Genomic DNA, 14461 nt, shown 5'->3' on the forward strand with positions numbered 1-14461 from the left:
TAAAGCTTAAAGTCAGTTCTGCCAAAACAGTACTTAAATGGAAGTTTGTAACACCATCTTCCACAATTTGTCTCCGTTAAAAATACATGTTGAAGATTTTTATATGTTAGCATACTGCAAATAATTATACTTATTTAATGTGTTCATAACAGTTGGGAAGACAGGTCTTTTTCTTTATTTTAGTAGTTGCTTAGTTGGTAACCTTGGTGAAATATCCTAACATGCCGAGTCTGCCGTAAACAAATAGACAAAACATTGAACTGCCTTCTACTGCTGTCTTTATACATACAGATTATAAATAGAGCGTTCTTTGTCAGCTTTCTGTTGTGATGTTTAAAAAAAGAAATGACCAAAAGCAACTTGGAGAGAAAAGGGTTTCCTTAGTGTATGCTTCCATGTAACAGTCACAGTCCATCACTGAGTGACGTCATGCCAGGAAGCTGGAGGTTGGAACCGATTCAGAGGCTGTGAGGGAATGGTGCTTACTGACTTGCTCCTCATGGCTTGCTCAGCCTGCTTTCTTATAACATTCAAGACCACCTGTCCAGGAGTGGAACTGCCCCTAGAGAGCTGAACCTGCCCACATAAATCAGTAATCACGAAAATGCCCTTCTTCTCCAGCCTCATGCTTTCCCACAGACAAATTTGATGGAGGGATTTTTCTCAGTTGAGATTCTTCCAAAATGACTCTAGCTTGTGTTGACAAACAGACCTTCACACCCATCATCAGAGAAGCTTCTTATTAAAGTGGGTGGTGGTGGACACACAGATTCTCAGCTTAGCAAAGTACAGATAATAAGTGCCTGTAGTGCTGAGCCCCAAGTGAGACTTCTGTTAGATCACCCCCTACCCACAAGGCTTAGGGAACACCACAGAAGATAGAGCAGGAAGAGTATAAGAATCAGAGATCAAGGACTGTTGTGAATGTTTTCTGAATGTGACAGGATTAGTATACTCATAAACTCAGGGCATCTGTGGCTGCCTGTACAAGATCAGCACAAGATCAAGCTAGGCAGCATTCCAGCAAGAGTGGGAAGAAAGACTCACAAGGGCCCGGGGACCGTGGTGGCGCACGCCTTTAATCCCAGCACTCGGGAGGCAGAGCCAGACAGATCTATGTGTGTTCAAGGCCAACCTGATCTACAGTGAGATCCAGGACAGGCTCCAAAACTACACAGAGAAACCCTATCTCGGAAAAAAAAAAAAAATAGAAATCTCACAAGGGCCCACTCCTCCCAGAGATCTATTGATAGTTGATGGCTGCTGCTGTAAGAAGGGTCAGGGGCATGACCTGTATTAGTTATTCATGTCCCAGTACGTGGCACATACTGGCAACGGTAACGGAACTCAGTGGGATATAAATTTCCTGTGTTTGTTTGGTTGGTTATTTGTTTGTTTTTTTGAGACAGGTTTTCTCTGTGTAACAGCCCTGGCTGTCCTGAAACAGTTTGTAGGCCAGACTGGTCACTCACAGAGATCCGCCTGCCTCTTCCTCCCTAATGCAAGAATTAAAGGCGTGAGCCACCACCACCCAGCAGTGGGCTATAAATTAAAAGAGAAGAGCATGTGAAGTTGGGAACCAAATATGAGGATCTGAGAGAAGGTGGAAGAAGAGAGATGATCACAATACATTGCATGAATATATAAAAATCAAAGAACAGATAAATTGAAGAGCATGTAGTATTAAGTCTTTTAAAATTATCTATTCTTTGATTTCCATACATTCATGCAATATACTTTGATCATATCCCTTTACTCTTCAAGCTCTTTAAAAATGGGAAGAAATATGTAAAATCCCAAAGCTCTGACCTTTCAAAGTGTTGGTTGTTGAGAATGAATGTAGTAATGATGATACAGATTCAAATGTCATTTGGGTAACAACTCAGTTGGGAAATCATCATGAGACCATAACCATGATCAAACTTCTGTAATATACTGTATTTAGAGGAAATTCATGACTACAAAGTATTTTCTATTGAAGTAAATACTGTTTGGAGGAACATGTGAAATAACTATGCCTTCTTAGTAAGAGTTTTAAATCATTTAAACATTTGCTAATCTTGGGTTATAAATTTTTTAATATACTTTTTTTTTTGTTTTGTTTTGTTTTAGAGACAGGGTTTCTCGGTGCTTTTGTGCCTGTCCTGGAGTTCGCTTTGTAGACCAGGCTGGCCTCGAACTCACAGAGATATGCCTCCCAAGTGCTTGTATTAAGATGTGAGCTCCCACCACCCCGCTATATAATTCTATGAACTGTGTCCCCAGCATCATTTAGATTTACTACCTAAAACAAATTATTATTACTTTGGTAACTGGAATTTCATTTAGTTTGATGTAATGTAAACATAAAGCTAGTGAGACCTTATGTAAAACTATAGAAAGATAATTTAAGGAATGGAGCTTCAGTGTTTTCTTTTGAAGTAACAAATAACTATTTTTGCCAGTAAGAAACAAACAAATTGACTGTTCTTGGATCTAACAACTAACAGGTCATTGACCTTTAAGGTGACAACTACATTTTAGTGATTTGAAATTCAATTGAGAGGTTCCGAGTAGGCTAATGGCACAGTCTTCAAGTGTGATGGTAAGTGGAAAGGTTAAGAGAAAAATACCTGGAAATGCAGATAGGGAGTTCTGCCCAGCTGACGACAGCACATGTTAATTGTGTACCTCTATGTGTAGTGACCTGATTTTTCAATATCCTGAGCCATCTTCATAAATATTTTAATGTTAACATAATCACATTAACAAAATTGTAAGTCAGAGAGTAGCCCTGAGGCTCCCGCCCAGATGTATGTATGGGCTACAGCATTGGCATGATGAAAGAGTAAGGTACAGCATTACAGTTTTAAGCAACACCTACGTATTTCCCCATGAGGATCACTTTCTCTGTCAATTTTTTATTAATGAAATTTCATACATGTGTATGATGAATTAGATTGCTTTCACCCCACTCTCTCTCCTCCCTCCTTCCCATTTGTCCTGTCCCTTGCTAACATTCACCTGTCTTCTGTCTTTTTGTTTTCTTTGTGTCCCTCTGGGGCTGACCAGGATCATCTGTGTGGACTTGAAGTTGGAGTTATGTTTTGGATCCTGATGGGTCCACACTGCATGCACGACTAAATTTAATCTGTTCAGAACTACTCCCTAGTCATCAGGGAAGTACTACTTTGAGGTTCTGCCTTAGCCCAGACAGAATAACTGTCAAGTAATCTGCCCAGTTTTAGAGAGGACATAGGAAAAGAAGAATCCTCATTCACTGCTGATGGGTGTACAGATTAATTGAGCCATTTGGAAATTCCTCAAAAAATTTTTATTTAAAAACTGCCACATAACCCAGCTTTTCTACTCTTAGACATATACCCACAGTATTCCATATCCTACCACAAAGGTGTTTGCATATCTGTGTCTATTTACTATAGAAAGGAAATAGAACAATCTAGATGTCCCTCAATAGAAGAATCAATAATGAAAATGTCTGCATACAAGATGGAATACTGTTCAGCTATAAAGAAAAATGAAAGCATGAGATTTGCAGGAATAAGGTGGACTAAGAATGTATATTAATCAAAGGAAATGTCCACATTTTCCCTCATGTGATCACAGCCTATATGTAAACAGCTGCTATATGTAGTTGTGATGGGACATTTAGAAAAGAAACCGAGAAAGGGTGATAGTAGACAGTGAGAGAGGAGGAGATCCCAGCAAAAGGACAAGAGTTGTGAAAGAGGATACAAAGTACAGAACTAATCGTTTTTCTAATCTCAACTGTGTTAGAGGTGTGTGTGTGTCTGGGTGTCTGGGTGTGTCTATGTCTGTGTTTTGGACACATAAAAATGTATTGATGGTGAAAACATAAAACCCCTAAGGAAAGTTATGTCTTCAGTTCACTGAGAGGCACAGTTGGGACTGGGAAAGTGTTTGTCTAGCTGTATGATGTTACTTGCAAAGTTGTTCTGGTAAAGTGACCAAATAAATATTTTACTTGAAGGTTCTGTTTCTGTTTTCTTTCCCTTACAGAGCAGTCTTTCTGGCTCATAAGTTAGAAAACCTTATAGTTACTGATTATACCCATGAATGAAATTTCACTAGGGAATGCCATCTTTCGGTTAAAATAGCATAGTATTGTCAGTATTGAACCTCAGTAAACACTCACTAGTTTTATATAGACTGCTTCAGAACAAACTTATGTCTTATTTTCTTTTGTTCTTAAATCATTTGTGTTTTGATAAATACAGCTCATTTTTCATCAAAGGGAGATTAAAGTCATAAAATTGTTGCAAAAAAAACTACTGTGGTTAAAAGTACTATGTAGATTATTATAATTTATGATTTTCAGAGAATTCTTACAAAAAATACATTTCATGCTAGAGTATACTGAACATAGTTGCATATTCCTAACCTAAAAAGCAATGAAAAATCATACTCAGAAATTAAAAAAGTCAGTTAAGACATTTTAGCTGTTGAATGTTAGTCATTGATTGATGCTATAATTTCGTTTGTTACTATGCATAAAATTGGGATGACCATATGCTGTATTTTTGTACAATTTTGTTTATGTTTGCTAGTTCTCTTTTATTTTCAGAAGTGTCCCAGATTGGATTGTATACATTATGATGACCATACTTATAAAATGCCACAACCTCACTCAGGTATAAAGGGACTAAGGAAAAAGATTTAGAGAACAGATAGAAGAACAAGTAAATGGCCATTGTAACCATCATATGGCTCTGCTGTTTCTAAGCCAGTAAAACTGTGTGTGTGTGTGTGTGTGTGTGTGTGTGTGTGTGTGTGTGTGTGTGTTTAGAGGAAGCAAGCATTAAAAAAAAAATAACTATTTAAAAGATACTCAATTTGAAAAGCTTACATTTGAAGAGCAGACAATCCCTGAGTGAGATATCAAGTAGCCTCAGCAACCAGAACACCTAAGAATGAAACGTTTCCAGCCATTTAAAAGAGTAGAATTTGTTAACTGATACTGTTTTCTTGCTCTCTGCGAGGTAACAGGGAAATCGGGAAAAACAAATGTTAAGATTTTTAAAAAAGAAAGTATAATATTAAATGAGACAAATGTACATGGAGTTGCAGATATCTTAGTTTATATTTTAATTTTTCAACTATATTTTTCTGTATTACTATTTTTGGTTACTTAATCATATACATAGTAGTTTTCAAGTATAAGATATTTATAGAGATAGAAAGCTTCAGAGCTTAATGATTGAACACCTACCAAGCATACATGAGGCCCTAAGTTCAGTGCCCAATACTAACCCAAACAAGCAATAGTACTATTCACAAAATAATATCTGTGGTTTGTGTAGATAGTAACAATGGTGAATTGGTAGAAAAATCTAACTTATTTTTGTTTTAACTCTAAGTGCAGTTCTTTTCTGTTGAGTAAAGAGAAAAAAATGAAAATATCAGAATATTGTTACACGTTGTACAAGCTACCGATTCTGGAATGTTATTTTTAAAAGATATTGTACAAAAAAAAGTATATTATAGGTTGAATATCTAAATGATTGGGAACAGCAGTGCTTTAGATTTCTGATTTTTTTTTTCTTTTAAGGAATTATATACACATCCAACAAGATAGCTTAGAGATGGAACCCAGGCAGAACATCAGATTAATTTTTCACATGACACAAAGCCTAGAATTTAATTGTTACCCTATATGTAACAGCACTGTGCTTTTGACTGACTCGCCATGAAGGTCAGCTGTGGAATTTTCCACTGAGGCATCATGTCCAGAGCTCAATCATTCTCAGCTTTTAGAGCATTTCAAGTTTCTCTGTTTTAGACTGGAGATACTCTTCATGATCCATAGTTAGGGAAACACATGGGACAGAATGGTTTCCCTTAGACGAAGAGACTAACCTGCTCTGTGTGCTGGTGGCTGTTCTTCATGCACACATTTCTGGAAGCCAAGCTTGGAAGTACAGGCACTCTGCAGTGAGATCCAGTCTCAAAAATATCCTGGAACATGGTATTTATAAGAGTTAGGAAATAATAGAGAAGTTGGATGGCTATAAGAAAAATTTTCAAAAGAAAAAAATTAATTATATACCATGCTTTAAACAATAAATAATATATTTCTAATAGAATGTACATATTTTGTAATCCATAAAATTCATGACAGTTGACTTTAACTTTCAGTTATATGCACATGGAATGTGATAGTGAGAGTTCAGCAATTCTCTGCTTTGAGTAGTACTCATAAATTTTACTGTTTCTATTGAGATGGCAAATAAGCTGTTATCTTTGGCATTATTCTAATTTGAGACCCTGCAAAAAAGTTACAGTGGTGTGTAGGGAAAAACATAAACTCCAATTTTTTTTAATTGAAAATAGATTTTGTTTTTATACAATATATTCTGGTTATGGTTTCTCTCTTCCAACACCTCTCATATCTCTCCACCCACCCAAATCTACACCCTTTTGCTTTCTCTCTTATTAGAAAACAAACAGGTATCTAAAATAATAATAATAATAATAATAGATAAAACAAACAAATAAGATAAAACAAGTAAGTAAGTGAACAGAATTAAAAAAGCACAAGAAACACATAGACACAGAGACACACATTTGCAAACACAGAAATCCCATGAAAACACAAAATCAGAAAACACAATATACAAGCAAAAGACCTATAGGGTTTAAAAGTCATGGCCACACAAAGCATTATGAGCCATACACACAGACACAAAATCCCTCCAAAAATACTATTGAGTTCATTTTGTCTTGGCCATCTACTGCTGGGCATAGGCCCTCCCTTAAGTGGTTTGTGTAACCAGTGAGACTCCAGCGGAGATAACTAATTTTTCCTTTGTGAGTACTTATCAGTTAGAGATAGTTTCTGGCTAAGGATGGGGACTTGTGTCCATTTCTCTCCCATCTCGGCACTGGGACCCTACCTAGCTTAGACCTGTGCAGGCCCTGTTTATGCTTCCACGGTCTCTATGAGTTTATGTGTGCATCAGTCCTGTTATATCTAGAAGATCTTGTTTCCTTTGTGTCCTGCATCCCTTCTGGCTCCTACAGTCTCTGCCTCATTTTCAGCAGAGTTTCTTGAGCCCTGAGGGGAAGGATTAGATGGAGATATCCCACTTAGGACTGAATTTTCTAAAGTCTCTCACTCTCTACACTTTGTCCAGTTATGAGTCTCTGTATTTATGAATTCCAGTCTTCAAATATTTTTAATCTATCTAATAAGATCCCTGCAATTGCTTGCAACCTTACTGTTTTGAAAAAATAGAGTGTTAATATTGTTTGGAAGAAGTTTAAAAAGAAGGGAAAATCAAGTAAGGAAAGCATACTTGGGGTGTGTGTGTGTGTGTGTGTGTGTGTGTGTGAGAGAGAGAGAGAGAGAGAGAGAGAGAGAGAGAGAGAGAGAGAGAGAGAGAGAGAGACAGACACAGACAGACAGACAGACAGAGAAACAGAGATCACTTGAGCATGAGAATTTTTAAATACTTATAAGATCTAGTATTCAGGTCTATACAGGATCAGATCTATAGTGTATAACCCAGTTTCAGCCAATGAGTCATATATTTTATGTCTAAAACTTCTACAATGAAACTTATGAGATAGCTGCCCCTATTGAAAGTGCTACAATAGGAACTGAAACTGCCAATTATTAACATCCCTATGGGGTTTTCAGCCCTCCATCTGCCCTTGTTTGTTTTACCAAGCTGATGGAGAGCCTTCCTGTCTCTCCCCAGTGGCTCTCCTGTGTATTACGTAGTTGATGAAGACTCCTTACCTAATTTTGGATTGCCAAAATCAAAGCAGGCATCTTCAGTCATAATGTTTAATGAAATTGTGAGGTGTTTCTGCATTCAGTTTATTTTTATAAAAATAATGGCCAGTTTCTCAGGATTGAGTAACTGTATGAAAGAATATATGGATATATTTATGGGAGAATGTGTACATTTAATTTCAAGAATATCCTTTATGGTTTTGGAGATGATATTACTCCATTTATTATTTATAATTCCCATCTGAACTCAGTTTGGCTCTTTGTATAGAAGGACTTGAGAAAATAATTGAGAAAGCAGTGTATTTGTATTGCAGTACCCTAAGTTATACTCCTGCTGTATGTAATTGAAAAATAGTGACTGCTTATCATTTATCATGAAACCTATGGAATGCTTGGCATACAAATACTCAGCTTGTGTTTAAATAAATGAGAGAATAAACATGGGCATAAGTGAATAAACTAAAGACTTGAGGATAGTTATTTCTAGAAAAGGCTATGTTTTAGACTGAAGAGTATTCTGAAGAACTTAACCAAAATGAAGTGTGAGCCTTTAGGTGAAGTGTTTGTGGAAGTACACAAATATGAAGAGCTCTGGATTTTTCTCTCAGTTCTCTAGAGAAGTGATTTTTGGATTTCAACAAAAAGTTATTACTTATATACATTTTCTATTTAAGCCATCAATGATAGCGGTCAGAGTACAGAACTTTTAAACTATAAATGTAAGTGTGAAGGAGTCAAGTCTTACGGATGAATTGTCTTCCTCAACCCCAAAACTTCTAAATAATGCTATTTGCCTTAAAAAACACTCAAGAGGAAACACCTATCCCCAAAACTTTCTGTTCTGTTCTGTATTCACTGTAGGTTCAATTTACACAGTATAATAGCAGTTCTGAAAGTGTGGGGAAGTCTCTGGTTCAAAGAATTCATAGTATTGTAAGATTATCCATTCTCTCCTGGTTACAAGAGAACTGTTATGTGATGCCAGACTTTCCTAGAGCTTGACAGGAGTGCAAAAGTAAGACCTGGTGAACTCAGTGCCTAGCTCAGGACCATTCCAGGCTTCCTAACTAACCACTGTATTAGATTGTAAAGCTCTACCTGCAGAGATGTTAGTGATACTCTGCTGTGCCTAGCAAAGCCTCACATAGTTATCGTATGTGTAAAGGAACTCTGTAATTCGGTGAATGTATTCTCTGTTAGAAGAAATTATTAATAAAGTATACCACCAGTTCCCAGTTATGTCGGTCTCATGATTGCACTAACTCTAACTTTATAACATGGGGGTGGATTGAGGCTAGAAACAGAAAAAGTTAATACTCTTCTACCCTTCGTTTTCTTGTTACCCTCGAGTATCTTTCCAGTCTGTATACCATTCAGTAAGGTGAAATGCCTGCGAGTGGTGGGAGTAGAATGGAACTCTAAGAACATGGCAAGTGGTTCCAAAGAGATGGAAAATTAAAATGTTGAAGAATAAACTACTCCAAATGCTCTCCTTAAAAAAAATCTATATATTTATATACTTTTAAAAAACAACGATCCAGTATCAGTATCTTCTACTTAGCTTCTTCCCCTAGTAACAACACGACAGTAGATCCAGTTTTACTAGACTTACATTTAACTCCCCAGAGTGAAAACAAGATCAATTTAAGTATTTGCTTTGAAACTAAAAATGTAAAACACTTTTTTTTTCTCCCATTGCTGGGAACCAAACCTTAGTCATTGAGCATGCTAGACTAGTGAGCTACATTCAGCCTCAAAGAAAAATATGTTTATGTTTAGCATATAAGAAACCTTAAGACAGAAGTTCAGATATATTAATTTTAAAATATGGCAAGTGTGAAAAGAGACCAACTGTGTTAAGAGAAAAAGCAGTAAATAATTTTAAAAGTATAGGCATGTTTGTGGTGATGAGAGATCTATACATCCATAAAAATTACTAGTATTCCTGCTGACTATGCCTCCTTTTAAGAAATTATGTTCATTGCTCAGACTTACTTTCAGGACAAGGAAACAACACATTATAGTATACTGCAAGGAAACTAACAGGAGGTTTCTACTGTCATTCCTCTGTGGTTTGAATTCCCTTTTGTCCCTTTGGTATCCAACATGACAGACAAGAAGTTGAGCTATCACATACAAACACTATATTGGGATTGCATTTTAGTCAGGATTTCTTTAAAAAAAAAAATCAATGGGATACACATAGATAAATACAATGAGAAGAGAAGAATTATTTGAAGAAATTGGCCCCATTTTGCCTAGTTTGGAATCTGTTGTGCAGACCTCGTTTGCTGTGGACCCAGGAAATAGGAGATACTGCAGATTGAGTCTGGAATCAATCTGAAGGAAAACTTTCTTTTTCTTTAAGCAACTCTGTTCTTTTTCTCTTAGCTTTTGATTGATTGCATGAAACCTGCACATTTGTAGAGGGCAATCAGCCTTATTCAGAGTTCTGATATAAATATAAATCTTATATTTAAGAAATACCTCCATGATATCTAGACAGGTATTTGATCAGATATCATAGATGATTTGAAGTTCTGATACTGCCCTCCCACGCTGCCTCATAACTTGATGTTATTTCTAGTATTAGCGGGAAACTTTTTGAATGTCCTTTTTATACAGTCTTATTGTTAACATACGAAGAAAAAGCTTATGCATGCTTCATTAAGTATATTGCTTTCACAAGTAACTCACTGACATATAATAAAATGTTAATTTGAAATTTGTGATCACCAGTAGTTCAATACAAAGAATTAGCAAATATGCTGTGTAGCTAGAGTTTTCCTGCTTTGCCCACAGTCAGGACAAATCTCTGTCACCTGCCAGTCCCACTGCCACTCAGACCCAACCAAGTAAACACAGAGACTTATATTGCTTACAAACTGTATGGCCGTGGCAGGCTTCTTAAATATCTTAAATGAACCCATTTCTATAAATCTATACCTTGCCACATGGCTCGTGGCTTACCAACATCTTCACGTGCTGCTTGTCATGGCAATGGCTGGCAGTGTCTTCCTCCGCCTTCCTGTTGTCTCAATTTTCCTCTCTGTTAGTCCCGCCTATACTTCCTGCTTGGCCATTGGCCAATCAGTGTTTTATTTATTGACCAATCAGAGCAATTTGACATACAGACCATCCCACAGCAATGCTGAAAATAGAAAGTAGTCCAACAGTATTGTAACTATATATCCACATGCAGTTTTTTGTTCCCTGACTTATCCATGTCTTCACCTGTTCATGTATTTTTAGAACTAATTTTTTCAAATATTTCCATTACCTCAATATCAACACAGGATAACACATGTTCAGTAAATTCAGTTGCTTCTTCCTTTTAAGTAAAGGATAATGATATTTTTATTGCTTGATCTGTTAATATTAATTTTGAATGTCAAAGAACTTGGCATTCTAGGACATACTTGTAATTGTCACACTCAGGGCTGAGGCAAAAGGATCATGAGTTGAAAGTCATCCTGGGCTAGAGGCCAGCTGGCTGCAGAACAAGTTCTAGGGCATCTTGGACTGTATAGCCAGACCCTGCTTTTTAAAAAAGTGTATGTACCAGACAGTGATTAAATATTAAATAGATCGTCTCATTTTATCCTGCTTATCCCTGCATTACATATTAAAAGACAGATCAATGTTTCTGTTATTTTAGTCTCTAATTTCAAAACTCATATGCTTAATTATAGCCTCAAGGAAGGGTTAGAATAGTTATTGAGTGATATATACAATATTACATATATTTATAGATTCTCTTTTGTTCTAACTGGCTGTCATCTGGATATTCAAACATGCACAAGTATATGCTAGGTATTTCTCTGGTTGTTGGCTAGACTTTTTGCTCTGATTGAGCATTTTGTAACTTATGCCATAAGAATTTGCTGGCTTCTATCTTCCTTCAACTAGTGTATTGTCACATTTAAAAACTACCTATGTAATCAGTTTACAAGTGAGTATTTGCTATAGACATCATCCAGATTACATGTGATAGTCTTCACCTAGATCAGCCATGGCACAGAAGGTCACCTCTCGAGTTTCCAGAGCAGTTCTTGTCAGTGAGAAGGTTTCTGGCTGTTTGTTGCAGAAGCTGACATTTATCTGATTTTTCTAGTAAAAAACAAGTTATATTATAAATTGGGGTGAGGTGGGAAGAGTCCACTTGGAGAAACTGCTAATCCTCTATACTCCTATAACCTGTTCAGATAAGTTCTTAAAATTACATTTTATTGACAAAAGTTTTTTTTTAATTGATTCATCTTTTGGGTACTGTCTTGTGTTGTGTACTGTAGTAGAGAAGTGCACTGTAGATGATTTGTAATAAAACAGATGACTGTTGTTTGTATAAAATGTTAGCACATCAAGCTCTAGCTGAATGTATTACCTCCTTATTGCATTTCTTCTCTAAAACATCACTTTCAGATCTGTAGTTTAAAACCTCTCTAAAGTAAATGCTAGAACAAAGTTAGGCAAGTCTCTATACTTTAGCCTTCAAAAAATACCAACATTCTTCTATTCTTACACAATTATTTATGTTCTTTTCCCTTTATTTTTCCAATGTGTACTCATAAATTTTGTGGAGAAAATTATTATAACATTAGTTAAAGTGGCATATGTTCAAAGTTGAAACAGTCATACTATTTTAATTATTGTTTTTATTTATAATGTAGGGTTGGGACTGACAGAGGCTGCTGTCTACTGCCTAGAGCCATATTGAACTTCATTCTGATTAAATTTGCTACCTCTTTTTCTGCTAGTTTTGGAAATGACAAACACTTGCATACAATAAGAAAGTTCTCTGATTTAAAGAATATAATTTATTGTTTTCCTTTGGTTCATTTAAGTCATTCAGACAAATTAAAGTGAAATCCAAAGATACAATTCTATTGACTGTTGAGAATTAGAGTTTATTTTTTCTTATACAGTAGTTCTCAAGATGTATTGTATGGGTTTAAGACACTTTTGGAGTCTTTGCTAGAGAAAAATTATTTTCACAAAGTTACCATTTGTTTTGTTTGTTTGTTTTTCACTTTCTTCTGTGAGAGGAGTGTTTTCTGAGTCTTTCTTCCTGGCAGGAATACTACAGAATCGTCAGTGCTCAGACAGCTGCTGGAATCCACTGTATGCCAGATACTAAACAGATCAAGAAATAGAAAACATTGCCTCATTTTTTACAGCCACTTTGAAACTGTTTTTATATAAAGATTATTTTTGTTTTGCCATGGAATGCATAGATGTAACCACATCATCAGCATTTCTTCATGCCCTCCTCCTAAGACACGAGCTAATAATCTACGTGATAATCTTTATCCTCGTGTGTGAATTTCAACTTTGTTATTTTCAGCTTGCTTTTTAAAGCATGTGTCTGTTTCCAGGTTGCTTCAAGCCTCTGAAAAGATCAGATTGCTTGATGTTGGCAGCTGCTTTAATCCGTTTCTGAAGTTTGAAGAATTTCTAACCGTTGGCATAGATATTGTACCTGCTGTAGAGGTATGTGGTTTTATTTACAAACTTGATTTTTTTTTTTACATGTGTCTTTAAAAAGGAAAAGCACTGTCTTTATATTCTTAAGATAGCAAAGATATACTTCCTGTCTACCAACTAGTAAATCATTTCTATTCAAAACTAAATACATATTCTGAAAATTTTTTGCATTTAGCTAACTAATATTAACATATTTTCTTTGTTCTGTTCCTTCTTTATATCTAGAAAACCAGGATTTAGAAGTATGCTATAGTAAAATCTTTGTGATTTAAAAATCTGTAGGTTACAAAGATGTCTTTGTAAACATCTTTGTTGCAAAGAGTAAAATACAAAAGGTAAGTGTATTGCTTAGGATCCATAGTTGTCTACCTCTGAACAACATATACAAAGGTTCTCCTGCCTTAGCCTCCCATCTTACTGTAGGGGTGTGGAGATTCCAGCTATGTGCATTGCTCTTTATATGAGCTCCAGGGGATCAAACTCAGGCTGTCAGGCTTTCAGGGCAGTGTTTTTACCCATGGAGCCATCTCCCAAGCCCTGCACTACTTTCTTATTTTATATTTCTGTAGCATTTGAGTGTCCAGCCAAATAGGAAATATTTATTTCTTTGTTTGTTGTATTCTCCTTACTCACTTGATAGTGTTAATTAAATTTAATGTGTAATTTGCTTCAAGGAAGGAATTAACTTCTTACTAGAATAAAAGTAGTGTCAGTATCATTTTTAAATGTTGGACTGAACTTTAAAGAGCGTTAGCATCATTCTGCATATAGAAAGTTCATAAATCTTCCTGCATTATCTGTCAGTTCCCTTTCTGTCACTGTCACAAAGTACTTGACAAAGGCAGATTTAGGAGGTCAAGTTATTTTTGTCTCACGATGTCAGAGGTTGCAGTCAGCTAGCGTATTCATTCTGAGCCTGAGGCAAGGCCGACTCCTCAGATACAGATAGAGATGGACACGGAGACAGCATCCATTGCCTGGAACTAGGCTTCAGCTCCTACAGTTTCTGTCTCCTCCCAATAGTCCATTCACCTGGGAACTCATCACCTGATGAGTCCACTTATGTGTCACTTTTCGGTTTCAGTCTCCTCCCTCCCTCCCTCCCTCCCTCCCTCCCTCCCTCCCTCCCTCCCTCCCTCCTGACATCCAGGATGTGAGTTCCAGCAGTAGGTGTGCAAGCATACATTCTTTGCTAAAGAATTGAGTTACAAACTGTGT

General features: G+C 36.3%; 1 protein-coding gene across 1 annotated transcript in view; it reads left to right on the forward strand.

Moving 5' to 3' along the window:
* The window catches only part of Samtor (S-adenosylmethionine sensor upstream of mTORC1), a 56521-nt gene that overhangs the window by 39050 nt on the left and 3010 nt on the right, over positions 1-14461 (forward strand). Inside the window, exon 4 of the mRNA XM_076566195.1 lies at positions 13135-13249. Coding sequence (XP_076422310.1) covers positions 13135-13249 — 115 coding nt within the window. The remainder of the gene's footprint in view (positions 1-13134; positions 13250-14461) is intronic.

This window comes from Peromyscus maniculatus, chromosome 3 (assembly GCF_049852395.1).
Source record: "Peromyscus maniculatus bairdii isolate BWxNUB_F1_BW_parent chromosome 3, HU_Pman_BW_mat_3.1, whole genome shotgun sequence".
NCBI classification, from domain to species: domain Eukaryota; kingdom Metazoa; phylum Chordata; class Mammalia; order Rodentia; family Cricetidae; genus Peromyscus; species Peromyscus maniculatus.